General features: G+C 38.5%; 1 protein-coding gene across 5 annotated transcripts in view; it reads left to right on the top strand.

The window, feature by feature from the left end:
* LOC117328698 (sodium bicarbonate transporter-like protein 11) overlaps nt 1-13,443 on the top strand; it is a 103,821-nt gene that overhangs the window by 74,419 nt on the left and 15,959 nt on the right. For all 5 annotated transcript variants that reach the window (XM_033886187.1, XM_033886188.1, XM_033886190.1 and 2 more), the window contains 8 exons: nt 227-264; nt 2,281-2,485; nt 4,720-4,804; nt 5,088-5,211; nt 7,002-7,199; nt 8,310-8,394; nt 8,554-8,676; nt 11,462-11,575. In XM_033886187.1, coding sequence (XP_033742078.1) covers nt 227-264; nt 2,281-2,485; nt 4,720-4,804; nt 5,088-5,211; nt 7,002-7,199; nt 8,310-8,394; nt 8,554-8,676; nt 11,462-11,575 — 972 coding nt within the window. The remainder of the gene's footprint in view (nt 1-226; nt 265-2,280; nt 2,486-4,719; nt 4,805-5,087; nt 5,212-7,001; nt 7,200-8,309; nt 8,395-8,553; nt 8,677-11,461; nt 11,576-13,443) is intronic.

Raw genomic sequence — 13,443 nt, 5'->3', positions numbered from 1 at the left:
GTAGGTTGCTAATTGGTGAGATCTTACATGCTTCTGCATGAGCATAACATTTACATTTGTACTTTTTTTGTTAAATTTGTAAAATGTGTTACAGGAATGTCAAAATTGATTTAAAACTTAAAAATTGTCATCATATGATGGAAGAGGGAAGCTGTTGACAAGGAGTAGGTTATATATGATGTGAGAGTGTTGTCTTAATATTTCAATGGTGTGTTGATTGTTACAGATGAGAATGGCCTGACCTTGATGTACTCACGACATGAGGTAAGATTCAAAACACATACAGACAGTTTTCTATCAGATAAGACAGTGTTAGCATGATCAAAACAAAATAGAAACCAATGTTTTTAGGGCAAGTATAGTGTTACAATATCAGGTTGTAACCCCCACCCCTGTGTTACAATATAAGGTTGTAACCCCCACCCCTGTGTAACAATGGTTGTAACCCCCACCCCTGTGTTACAATATAAGGTTGTAACCCCCACCCCTGTGTTACAATATAAGGTTGTAACCCCCACCCCTGTGTTACAATATAAGGTTGTAACCCCCACCCCTGTGTAACAATGGTTGTAACCCCCACCCCTGTGTAACAATGGTTGTAACCCCCACCCCTGTGTAACAATGGTTGTAACTCCCACCCCTGTGTAACAATATAAGGTTATAACCCCCGCCCCTGTGTTACAATATAAGGTTATAACCCCCACCCCTGTGTTACAATATAAGGTTGTAACCCCCACCCCTGTGTTACAATATAAGGTTATAACCCCCACCCCTGTGTTACAATATAAGGTTGTAACCCCCACCCCTGTGTTACAATATAAGGTTGTAACCCCCACCCCTGTGTTACAATATAAGGTTGTGACCCCCACCCCTGTGTTACAGTATAAGGTTGTAACCCCCACCCCTGTGTTACAGTATAAGGTTGTGACCCCCACCCCTGTGTTACAGTATAAGGTTGTGACCCCCACCCCTGTGTTACAGTATAAGGTTGTAACCCCCACCCCTGTGTTACAGTATAAGGTTGTAACCCCCATCCCTGTGTTACATTATAAGGTTATAACCCCCACCCCTGTGTTACAGTATAAGGTTGTAACCCCCACCCCTGTGTTATAATATAATGTACAAAATATGGATATGAGAATTGTGCCTGCTGTGATACAGTATATTAGATAGCTTCTTTGTCATACATACTAATAATACCTATGACAACAGTGTTCGAAAGTAAAGGTGGTCCGATGGTCCGAGGCTATAGAAAACCTGGTCGGTCTATGTAAAGTTTCAAAGTGTTGGCCCCATTGGCTATGAAAAGTTTGAGTCCTGACATACATTACAATTCATGAAAACAACATTCCATTATTTTCTGACAAATGATCATATGAAATCAGAGCTTACAATAGAGTTTATTTTACCCATAAGAGCGTGTTATTACTGGATGATGCAAGCATTTGCGTGACAGTTATGCTACTTTCAACAATGTTTTAAAAAATTGGTCTATGGAAAAATGACTTGGGCTATGGCATTTCACTTTTCTGTAGACATATTGTCTAAGGAATTTTCATATATAATTTCATACACTATGACAATATGAGATTACACCCACTATGATATGCTTTATGTTGTTTGGTAGAAACTGCCCCTGTGTTACAATATAAGGTTGTAACCCCCACCCCTGTGTTACAATACAGTATAAGTACCTATGACAATATGAGATCACACCCACTATGATGCTTTATGTTGTTTGGTAGAAACTGCCCCTGTGTTACAATATAAGGTTGTAACCCCCACCCCTGTGTTACAGTATAAGTACCTATGACAATATGAGATTACACCCACTATGATGCTTTATGTTGTTTGGTAGAAACTGCCCCTGTGTTACAATATAAGGTTGTAACCCCCCCCCCCCCCCCCCCCCCCCACCCCGGTGTTACGATACAGTATAAGTACCTATGACAATATGAGATTACACCCACTATGATGCGTTATGTTGTTTGGTAGAAACTGCCCCTGTGTTACATTATAAGGTTGTAACCCCCCCCACCCCGGTGTTACAATACAGTATAAGTACCTATGACAATATGAGATTACACCCACTATGATGCTTTATGTTGTTTGGTAGAATCTGCCCCTGAAGTACTAATAATACACTATGACAATATGAGATTACACCCACTATGATGCTTTATGTTGTTTGGTAGAAACTGCCCCTGTGTTACAATACAGTATAAGTACCTATGACAATATGAGATTACACCCACTATGATGCTTTATGTTGTTTGGTAGAAACTGCCCCTGAAGGACTTCTCTCTAGAAATCCGGGCTGCCATGGACATCCAGCGTTTCCTCAACAAAACTGTGCTTCTCCTGGATCTCAACAAAATCAGTTTGGATGAAATCATTGATGAAATTCTTCATAAGATGTTAGATGGTACAGAGGGTGAGGTCAGCTTTGACCAGGCTCGGTCAGCCCTGTTTACACATGACTACGGTAGGTTGTCCATGACAGTCTAAAAAAAATAATGTACATGTATTCCCTGCAGTTATATTTTTGGGGGGGGGGGGGGGATTATATGTGTAGCTGGTCGGAATAATATGCACTGAATCAAAAGTCTCCAGGAACTTGTTCTTATCAATTTAAAAAAATAAATAAAGTGTAAAAACAGCTCTGTCCAACAGGTGGAGGATTGTTATTTTAGCCTATCAAGTGGTTCTGTAGTGTATATAGGTGATGTCAGGTTTGGCAAGTGTTTTACTGTCCATGTATAAATATAACCTTCAATATCTGTACTTGGACTGTGATATTTTTGTGTAAAATAGAGGTGTTTTGCATGATTGTTGACATTATAAACAGGATATTTGGTATGCTAAGGATCCTGAAAAGCACTATAATGTTGATATTGGTCAATCAAAACAGGAATAAACACAGAAACCAAGAATAGATGTGTCTGGAACTTGAGATAAGATAAATTTAAAGTTAACTTTTTGCTCTGGAACATGATATATAAATTAGATTAGATAAAATGTGTTGATGTGTATAGTCCCAAAGGAAGTCGAGAAACAAGGTAAGACCACAACAGGCTGTGTACACATTTGAAAAGGAAAACATGTTTAAAAATTAAATTGACAGATTTTAAAATGTACCAATTTTGATGATGAGTGGAGTGTTATCAACATGTACGTAACATGTAGTATGTATTTATAACTCTCACTTACTGTGGAGACAGATGTTTGGTACAATATTCTGATTAAAAGAGACTGTTGTCATCAAAACATGTCCTTGTGTGTCTTTTGATTAAGAAATCCCTTTTTGAATATGTACATAGAAGCTGAAGTTTGAACACCCGAGTCTGTCACGTTAGCGTGTCGAGTAAGTCACCTTCTGTGATGTGTCCTCCAAGGCATTTCTCTCCGTAATATAAACCTTTCCTCTATACTGGGACAGTTACTAATCCTAAAGGAGTTCTTACTTACTGTACAGAATGTTTTAATTACACGACCAGATACTCGTCCTGTGTCTAACTCTAGTATGATTATATACGACAGACAATTCCTTGTGTTATTTATAGGACAAGAACTGTGTAATTAATTGGCCCTCAGAGCAAAGAAATACAGATTCTGAAATAATCCATGAGTGATTATCACAGATTCTGACATAATCCATGACTGATGTTCAAATCAATATACATTTTACACAAGCATTACGTATAGATACACAATATATGTATAACTATATTTTGATTTGTTGATATATACATGAATATTGAGAATTTGACATCAAGTATATTTATATGGCTGTGAAAACTGCTGACACGAGGAGTTTGTACATTGGAACCTTGTTAATGTCAAATGTTTTTCCTGACAGCACGGTTCACTTATGTCACGGTTCACTTATGTCACGGTTCACTAATGTCCTTGTATACATCCCACATTAATAACAATTAACTACAGTGAGGAAAATCTACAGTTATCTCAGTAAAGTGTATCTATACTGAAGGTTAAACTGATTTATAGAGGATTTTTGGTGCAATGACATTGTACATTGTGTACATTGTAATGTAAATTCGTTTCTATATAGTTGATAAGTCGTTCAAATTTACAACAAAAACAAAACAAAAAAAGAAATATCATTAAAAGAGATAAACGGCATAGTTTTAATGCTGGTGGTTATAATGTAAAACTGCTGGTGAAATAAATGAACGAACTAATGCGGTTCAGCACCGATAACAAAATTATATCACTTTGAAGTCATTTTTGGTGATAATAATTAAGACTGCATGTAAATCAGGAATATGACTTTATTAATGTGTCATTTGAAAAGATACATCCACTTATTCAGCTTGCATTCAATCTTAACTTTGTTTCGTTTTTAACTACATATTTGCATTTTGCATTAACCGCTACAATTTGACCAATCACATACTTCATCTTGACCAGTACGTAACACCAACTGTCGCGTCATATCCGGGGCCAAAAGAATATTATACGGCTATGCCAAAAAACTGGTTGCTTTATTGATTGTATGTTAACAGTTTTAGGGTGTATAATTGTACTTACATGGCAAGTATACATGACATCAATGATCTTGCTATAGAGGGGAGACAACTCCTGGTGTGTATTGTACTTAATAAAGAACACTTATGAATTATTCTGTATCTTATTTACTCTTGTCTTGTTGTGCTTGCCTTGTAAGGGAGATAACCCCTGATTTGTATATGTATACAGTACACATGCTGAGTCGGACATTACAATGTACCAGTATATCAGAGGGCGGAGGGTTCGACTATGACCAGAATTGGATCTGTGCCATGTAAGTGATTTGGTTTTTTTCATATGCTGATATTTTTTAATCATGTAATTAAAATCATTTCTTATACTAACACAAATTGCAATGTTGGGTAAATAGATAGTTATGTCCCCTGATTATATCACATTCTGTAAAATTCTGTTTTTGATCTGTATAATAACACGTACAATTAAATAATCATCAGTATTGATTTCACACCTTAAAAAAGTTCAAAATTAAATTGAGTTTGAAAAGGAAAATATTTGTTAGAGCTAATAACATACAGAGGAATTTATTTACATTAAAGGGCGAGTGTTCCATCCATTCTGACCCGTCATGTGGGTATCGCACGACTCCGTACAGCTGCTAATCTCGGCACCAGTAGTCAGGAGGTGTACTTTGTCATAGTGGTGCTCACCCCTACAAAGGAGGTAGGTATTACTCTCCCCTACAAAGGAGGTAGGTATTACTGTCCCTACAAAGGAGGTAGGTATTACTCTCCCCTACAAAGGAGGTAGGTATTACTCACCCCAACAAAGGAGGTAGGTATTACTGTCCCCTACAAAGGAGGTAGGTATAACTCTCCTCTACAAAGGAGGTAGGTATTACTCACCCCTACAAAGGAGGTAGGTATTACTCACCCCTACAAAGGAGGTAGGTATAACTCTCCTCTACAAAGGAGGTAGGTATTACTCACCCCTACAAAGGAGGTAGGTATTACTGTCCCCTACAAAGGAGGTAGGTATAACTCTCCTCTACAAAGGAGGTAGGTATTACTGTCCCCTACAAAGGAGGTAGGTATTACTGTCCCCTACAAAGGAGGTAGGTATAACTCTCCTCTACAAAGGAGGTAGGTATTACTGTCCCCTACAAAGGAGGTAGGTATTACTGTCCCCTACAAAGGAGGTAGGTATTACTCTCCTCTACAAAGGAGGTAGGTATTACTCTCCCCTACAAAGGAGGTAGGTATAACTCTCCCCTATAAAGGAGGTAGTTATTACTCTCCCCTATAAAGGAGGTAGGTATTACTCTCCCCTACACAGGAGGTAGGTATTACTGTCCCCTACAAAGGAGGTAGGTATTACTGTCCCCTACAAAGGAGGTAGGTATTACTGTCCCCTACAAAGGAGGTAGGTATTACTCTACCCTACAAAGGAGGTAGGTATTACTCTACCCTACAAAGGAGGTAGGTATTACTGTCACCTACAAAGGAGGTAGGTATAACTCTCCCCTATAAAGGAGGTAGTTATTACTCTCCCCTATAAAGGAGGTAGGTATTACTCTCCCCTACAAAGGAGGTAGGTATTACTGTCCCCTACAAAGGAGGTAGGTATTACTCTACCCTACAAAGGAGGTAGGTATTACTCTACCCTACAAAGGAGGTAGGTATTACTGTCACCTACAAAGGAGGTAGGTATTACTGTCCCCTACAAAGGAGGTAGGTATTACTCTACCCTACAAAGGAGGTAGGTATTACTCTACCCTACAAAGGAGGTAGGTATTACTGTCACCTACAAAGGAGGTAGGTATAACTCTACCCTACAAAGGAGGTAGGTATAACTCTACCCTACAAAGGAGGTAGGTATTACTGTCCCCTACAAAGGAGGTAGGTATTACTGATATCAATCCTAAAGGGGCTTTTCTGAAGGTTTATAATCCCTCTGTCCATCCCTACCTTGCCTGTCCAGGGACATACAAAACACTATCAAATGCTAGCACCTCTATACCATATAGTGTTGTAGTCTCATTTGTCTGTGAATATTATGATAATTTTCTTCCGATTTTGTATCTCAAGAACTGCTAGTATTTCACCGATCTAGCTCCACTTTTATCAATACTTTCCCCTTAGTAAACTAAAGGAAACTCCTAAACTTATATAGTACCAAGGGAAGTTAACACAGATTATTCAACTTGTCTGCAACCCTATGAGAACTTAATAACTTGTCAAAGAAGGTAGTATAATGCTTAAATATATACTTTTATATAAAGATAAAAAGAGACAAACAACAAAGTCTTTTCTAAGCATGATCACTGTCATTTAACTCCTCCTGAAAGATGCTATAATTACATAGGATCGATGAAGTCATTATCTTCAAAGGGAGAAAATGTTTATGAAAGGCTGTTCAATTTTTGCATGAAAATTAACCTGAGCATTACAATATGTATTACCCAGTACTTTATAAAGGTGGTCAGTTGTTAAAACTCTAATAACTGATTACAGAAAGGAACAAAGAATGAGGTGGAGACTGGTCGAACATTCGCCACCATTTTCTCTGATCTTGACTTCCGTTTGAATCTACTCGCGGCCTCCACTGAAGATGAGTTTAAGTCCATTCTGGAGCAGCACACCAAGGAACTAGCTGATCGGCAGATGAGCCTGACCAACAAAGTACCGGTGTACGACACGGATAGTAACAAGGTACGACACTGATAGTAACAAGGTATATACCCAGAGTATCTGTATACGACACTGATAGTAACAAGGTATATACCCAGAGTACCGGTGTACGACACTGATAGTAGCAAGGTATATACCCAGAGTACCGGTGTACGACACTGATAGTAACAAGGTATATACCCAGAGTACGGGTGTACGACACTGATAGTAACAAGGTATATACCCAAAGTACGGGTGTACGACACTGATAGTAACAAGGTATATACCCAGAGTACGGGTGTACGACACTGATAGTAACAAGGTATATACCCAGAGTACCGGTGTACGACACTGATAGTAACAAGGTATATACCCAGAGTACGGGTGTACGACACTGATAGTAACAAGGTATATACCCAGAGTACCGGTGTGCGACACTGATAGTAACAAGGTATATACCCAGAGTACCGGTGTACGACACTGATAGTAACAAGGTATATACCCAGAGTATCGGTGTACGACACTGATAGTAACAAGGTATATACCCAGAGTATCGGTGTACGACACTGATAGTAACAAGGTATATACCCAGAGTATCTGTGTACGACACTGATAGTAACAAGGTAGGACACTGATAGTAACAAGGTATACACCCAGAGTACGACACAGATAGTAACAAGGTATATACCCAGAGTATCGGTGTACGACACTGATAGTAACAAGGTATATACCCAGAGTATCGGTGTACGACACTGATAGTAACAAGGTATATACCCAGAGTACCGGTGTACGACACTGATAGTAACAAGGTATATACCCAGAGTACCGGTGTACGACACTGATAGTAACAAGGTATATACCCAGAGTATATTTTGGAGAGAAACAAAATATTACGTTTTGTTTTACCTCAGATTGACATATACTTTTAAGCAATAAAATTAATTTGTTCTGGTTTTGTCTATGCATTTAGTTTAATAGTAATGTCAAATTACATAGGTAATGAAGATCTGTTTCAATTCCTATCGTGACAACTAAAAAAGATGGTTGTTTCTTTTTATTTTATAGCCATTATGGGAACATTTACTGATCTTTTTGATTTTGGTCTCCAAAAGAACTCCAAAACTTTAAACATGTATACCTCTTGCATTTCAGGGAGGTTGTAAATGTGGTCTTTTCAAGGGTATACGAGAAGATCTGCGCCGACGACTTCCACACTACTTCTCAGACTACAAAGACGGTAAGTCACATACCAGTTAGATTGTATATGTGTTGATGAAGTTGTGTTTCTTCTTCATTATACCATAAAGAAAAAATAAGTATATAATAATATATAAACTTAAAATTTGAATTTGTTAAAATTGTATTAATCGATTTATTTTTTTATGTTATGCTGCAGGTATCTTTGGACCAAAGACAATACAGAAAACCTTATCTACAACACTTTTTCTCTACTTCGCTTGTCTTATGCCATCCATCGCCTTCGGGGTGCTCAACTCAGAAAACACAGAGAATGTGCTAAGTATGTCGCTGATTTGATTACATGCTCATCACTGCTCACTTGACAGGTGAAAATAAGATATTAAAAGGACATTTCATTTGAACCCCTTTGTAATGCCTTGGGTACCTATATAATTATCATAGTTTCAGTAGAGAATTACCCGTAAGTAGTAGTGTTACCATTAGATAGACCACTTTACTATCTTATTGTGTGCATTAATAGTATTAACTTGTTATGATATTAAGTAACAATATTTGTTGTTGTAGTGGTAGAGAAGTTGCTGTACTCTCAGACATTTGGAGGATTGATAATTAAGTTACAATATTTGTAGTTGTAGCGGTAGAGAAGGTTGGAGGACTGTATTAAGTAACAATATTTGTTGTTGTAGCCGTAGAGAAGGTTGGAGGACTGTATTAAGTTACAATATTTGTTGTTGTAGCGGTAGAGAAGGTTGGAGGACTGTATTAAGTAACAATATTTGTTGTTGTAGCCGTAGAGAAGGTTGGAGGACTGTATTAAGTAACAATATTTGTTATTGTAGCGGTAGAGAAGGTTGGAGGACGGTATTAAGTAACAATATTTGTTGTTGTAGCCGTAGAGAAGGTTGGAGGACTGTATTAAGTTACAATATTTGTTGTTGTAGCGGTAGAGAAGGTTGGAGGACTGTATTAAGTAACAATATTTGTTGTTGTAGCGGTAGAGAAGGTTGGAGGACGGTATTAAGTAACAATATTTGTTGTTGTAGCCGTAGAGAAGGTTGGAGGACTGTATTAAGTAACAATATTTGTTGTTGTAGCCGTAGAGAAGGTTGGAGGACTGTATTAAGTAACAATATTTGTTATTGTAGCGGTAGAGAAGGTTGGAGGACGGTATTAAGTAACAATATTTGTTGTTGTAGCCGTAGAGAAGGTTGGAGGACTGTATTAAGTTACAATATTTGTTGTTGTAGCGGTAGAGAAGGTTGGAGGACTGTATTAAGTAACAATATTTGTTGTTGTAGCGGTAGAGAAGGTTGGAGGACGGTATTAAGTAACAATATTTGTTGTTGTAGCCGTAGGGAAGGTTGGAGGACTGTATTAAGTAACAATATTTGTTGTTGTAGCGGTAGAGAAGGTTGGAGGACGGTATTAAGTAACAATATTTGTTGTTGTAGCGGTAGAGAAGGTTGGAGGACTGTATTAAGTAACAATATTTGTTGTTGTAGCGGTAGAGAAGGTTGGAGGACTGTATTAAGTAACAATATTTGTAGTTGTAGCGGTAGAGAAGGTTGGAGGACTGTATTAAGTAACAATATTTGTTGTTGTAGCGGTAGAGAAGTTGCTGTACTCCCAGATGTTTGGAGGACTGTATTAAGTAACAATATTTGTTGTTGTAGCGGTAGAGAAGGTTGGAGGACTGTATTAAGTAACAATATTTGTTGTTGTAGTGGTAGAGAAGGTTGGAGGACTGTATTAAGTAACAATATTTGTTGTTGTAGCGGTAGAGAAGGTTGGAGGACTGTATTAAGTAACAATATTTGTTGTTGTAGCGGTAGAGAAGTTGCTGTACTCACAGACGTTTGGAGGACTGTATTAAGTAACAATATTTGTTGTTGTAGCCGTAGAGAAGGTTGGAGGACTGTATTAAGTAACAATATTTGTTGTTGTAGCCGTAGAGAAGGTTGGAGGATGGTATTAAGTAACAATATTTGTTGTTGTAGCCGTAGAGAAGGTTGGAGGACTGTATTAAGTAACAATATTTGTTGTTGTAGCAGTAGAGAAGGTTGGAGGACGGTATTAAGTAACAATATTTGTTGTTGTAGCGGTAGAGAAGGTTGGAGGACTGTATTAAGTAACAATATTTGTTGTTGTAGCCGTAGAGAAGGTTGGAGGACTGTATTAAGTTACAATATTTGTTGTTGTAGCGGTAGAGAAGGTTGGAGGACGGTATTAAGTAACAATATTTGTTGTTGTAGCCGTAGAGAAGGTTGGAGGACGGTATTAAGTAACAATATTTGTTGTTGTAGCGGTAGAGAAGGTTGGAGGACGGTATTAAGTAACAATATTTGTTGTTGTAGCCGTAGAGAAGGTTGGAGGACTGTATTAAGTAACAATATTTGTTGTTGTAGCGGTAGAGAAGGTTGGAGGACGGTATTAAGTAACAATATTTGTTGTTGTAGCCGTAGAGAAGGTGCTGTACTCCCAGACGTTTGGAGGACTGTATTAAGTAACAATATTTGTTGTTGTAGCGGTAGAGAAGTTGCTGTACTCACAGACGTTTGGAGGACTGTATTAAGTAACAATATTTGTTGTTGTAGCCGTAGAGAAGGTTGGAGGACTGTATTAAGTAACAATATTTGTTGTTGTAGCCGTAGAGAAGGTTGGAGGACTGTATTAAGTAACAATATTTGTTGTTGTAGCGGTAGAGAAGGTTGGAGGACGGTATTAAGTAACAATATTTGTTGTTGTAGCGGTAGAGAAGGTTGGAGGACTGTATTAAGTAACAATATTTGTTGTTGTAGCCGTAGAGAAGGTTGGAGGACTGTATTAAGTTACAATATTTGTTGTTGTAGCGGTAGAGAAGGTTGGAGGATGGTATTAAGTAACAATATTTGTTGTTGTAGCCGTAGAGAAGGTTGGAGGACGGTATTAAGTAACAATATTTGTTGTTGTAGCGGTAGAGAAGGTTGGAGGACGGTATTAAGTAACAATATTTGTTGTTGTAGCCGTAGAGAAGGTTGGAGGACTGTATTAAGTAACAATATTTGTTGTTGTAGTGGTAGAGAAGGTTGGAGGACGGTATTAAGTAACAATATTTGTTGTTGTAGCCGTAGAGAAGGTGCTGTACTCCCAGACGTTTGGAGGACTGATATTTGCTCTGTTTGGAGGGACACCCCTGATTGTCCTATTGACCACAGCTCCCCTGGCTCTCTACACAAAGAGTTAGTATATTTTATTATCCTATAGGCCACACCTCCCCTGGCTCTCTACACAAAGAGTTAGTGTATTTTATTGTCCTATTGGCCACAGCTCCCCTGGCTCTCTACACAAAGAGTTAGTATATTTTATTGTCCTATTGGCCACAGCTCCCCTGGCTCTCTACACAAAGAGTTAGTATATTTTATTGTCCTATTGGCCACAGCTCCCCTGGCTCTCTACACAAAGAGTTAGTATATTTTATTGTCCTATTGACCACAGCTCCCCTGGCTCTCTACACAAAGAGTTTGTATATTTTATTGTCCTATTGACCACAGCTCCCCTGGCTCTCTACACAAAGAGTTTGTATATTTTATTGTCCTATTGACCACAGCTCCCCTGGCTCTCTACACAAAGAGTTAGTATATTTTATTGTCCTATTGGCCACAGCTCCCCTGGCTCTCTACACAAAGAGTTAGTATATTTTATTGTCCTATTGACCACAGCTCCCCTGGCTCTCTACACAAAGAGTTAGTATATTTTATTGTCATATTGACTACAGCTCCCCTTGCTCTCTACACAAAGAGTTAGTATATATTTTATTGTCCTATTGGCCACACCTCCTCTGGCTCTCTACACAACGAGTTAGTATATTTTATTGTCCTATAGGCCACAGCTCCCCTGGCTCTCTACACAAAGAGTTAGTATATTTTATTGTCATATTGACCACAGCTCCCCTGGCTCTCTACACAAAGAGTTAGTATATTTTATTGTCCTATTGACCACAGCTCCCCTGGCTCTCTACACAAAGAGTTAGTATATTTTATTGTCCTATAGGCCACAGCTCCCATGGCTCTCTACACAAAGAGTTAGTATATTTTATTGTCATATTGACTACAGCTCCCCTGGCTCTCTACACAAAGAGTTAGTATATTTTATTGTCCTATTGGCCACACCTCCCCTGGCTCTCTACACAAAGAGTTAGTATATTTTATTGTCCTATTGACCACAGCTCCCCTGGCTCTCTACACAAAGAGTTAGTATATTTTATTGTCCTATTGACCACAGCTCCCCTGGCTCTCTACACAAAGAGTTAGTATATTATATTGTCCTATTGACCACAGCTCCCCTGGCTCTCTACACAAAGAGTTAGTATATTTTATTGTCCTATAGGCCACAGCTCCCCTGGCTCTCTACACAAAGAGTTAGTATATTTTATTGTCCTATTGACCACAGCTCCCCTGGCTCTCTACACAAAGAGTTAGTATATTTTATTGTCCTATTGGCCACAGCTCCCCTGGCTCTCTACACAAAGAGTTAGTATATTTTATTGTCCTATAGGCCACAGCTCCCCTGGCTCTCTACACAAAGAGTTAGTATATTTTATTGTCCTATTGACTACAGCTCCCCTGGCTCTCTACACAAAGAGTTAGTATATTTTATTGTCCTATTGACCACAGCTCCCCTGGCTCTCTACACAAAGAGTTAGTATATTTTATTGTCCTATTGGCCACAGCTCCCCTGGCTCTCTACACAAAGAGTTAGTATATTTTATTGTCCTATTGACCACAGCTCCCCTGGCTCTCTACACAAAGAGTTAGTATATTTTATTGTCCTATTGACCACAGCTCCCCTGGCTCTCTACACAAAGAGTTAGTATATTTTATTGTCCTATTGACCACAGCTCCCCTGGCTCTCTACACAAAGAGTTAGTATATTTTATTGTCCTATACGCCACAGCTCCCCTGGCTCTCTACACAAAGAGTTAGTATATTTTATTGTCCTATTGACCACAGCTCCCCTGGCTCTCTACACAAAGAGTTAGTATATTTTATTGTCCTATAGGCCACAGCTCCCCTGGCTCTCTACACAAAGAGTTAGTATATTTTATTGT

The sequence above is a fragment of the Pecten maximus genome, chromosome 6 (genome assembly GCF_902652985.1).
Source record: "Pecten maximus chromosome 6, xPecMax1.1, whole genome shotgun sequence".
Lineage (NCBI taxonomy): Eukaryota > Metazoa > Mollusca > Bivalvia > Pectinida > Pectinidae > Pecten > Pecten maximus.
The sequence above is the reverse complement of the archived record's forward strand: the minus strand, read 5'-3'. Positions and strand labels throughout refer to the sequence as shown.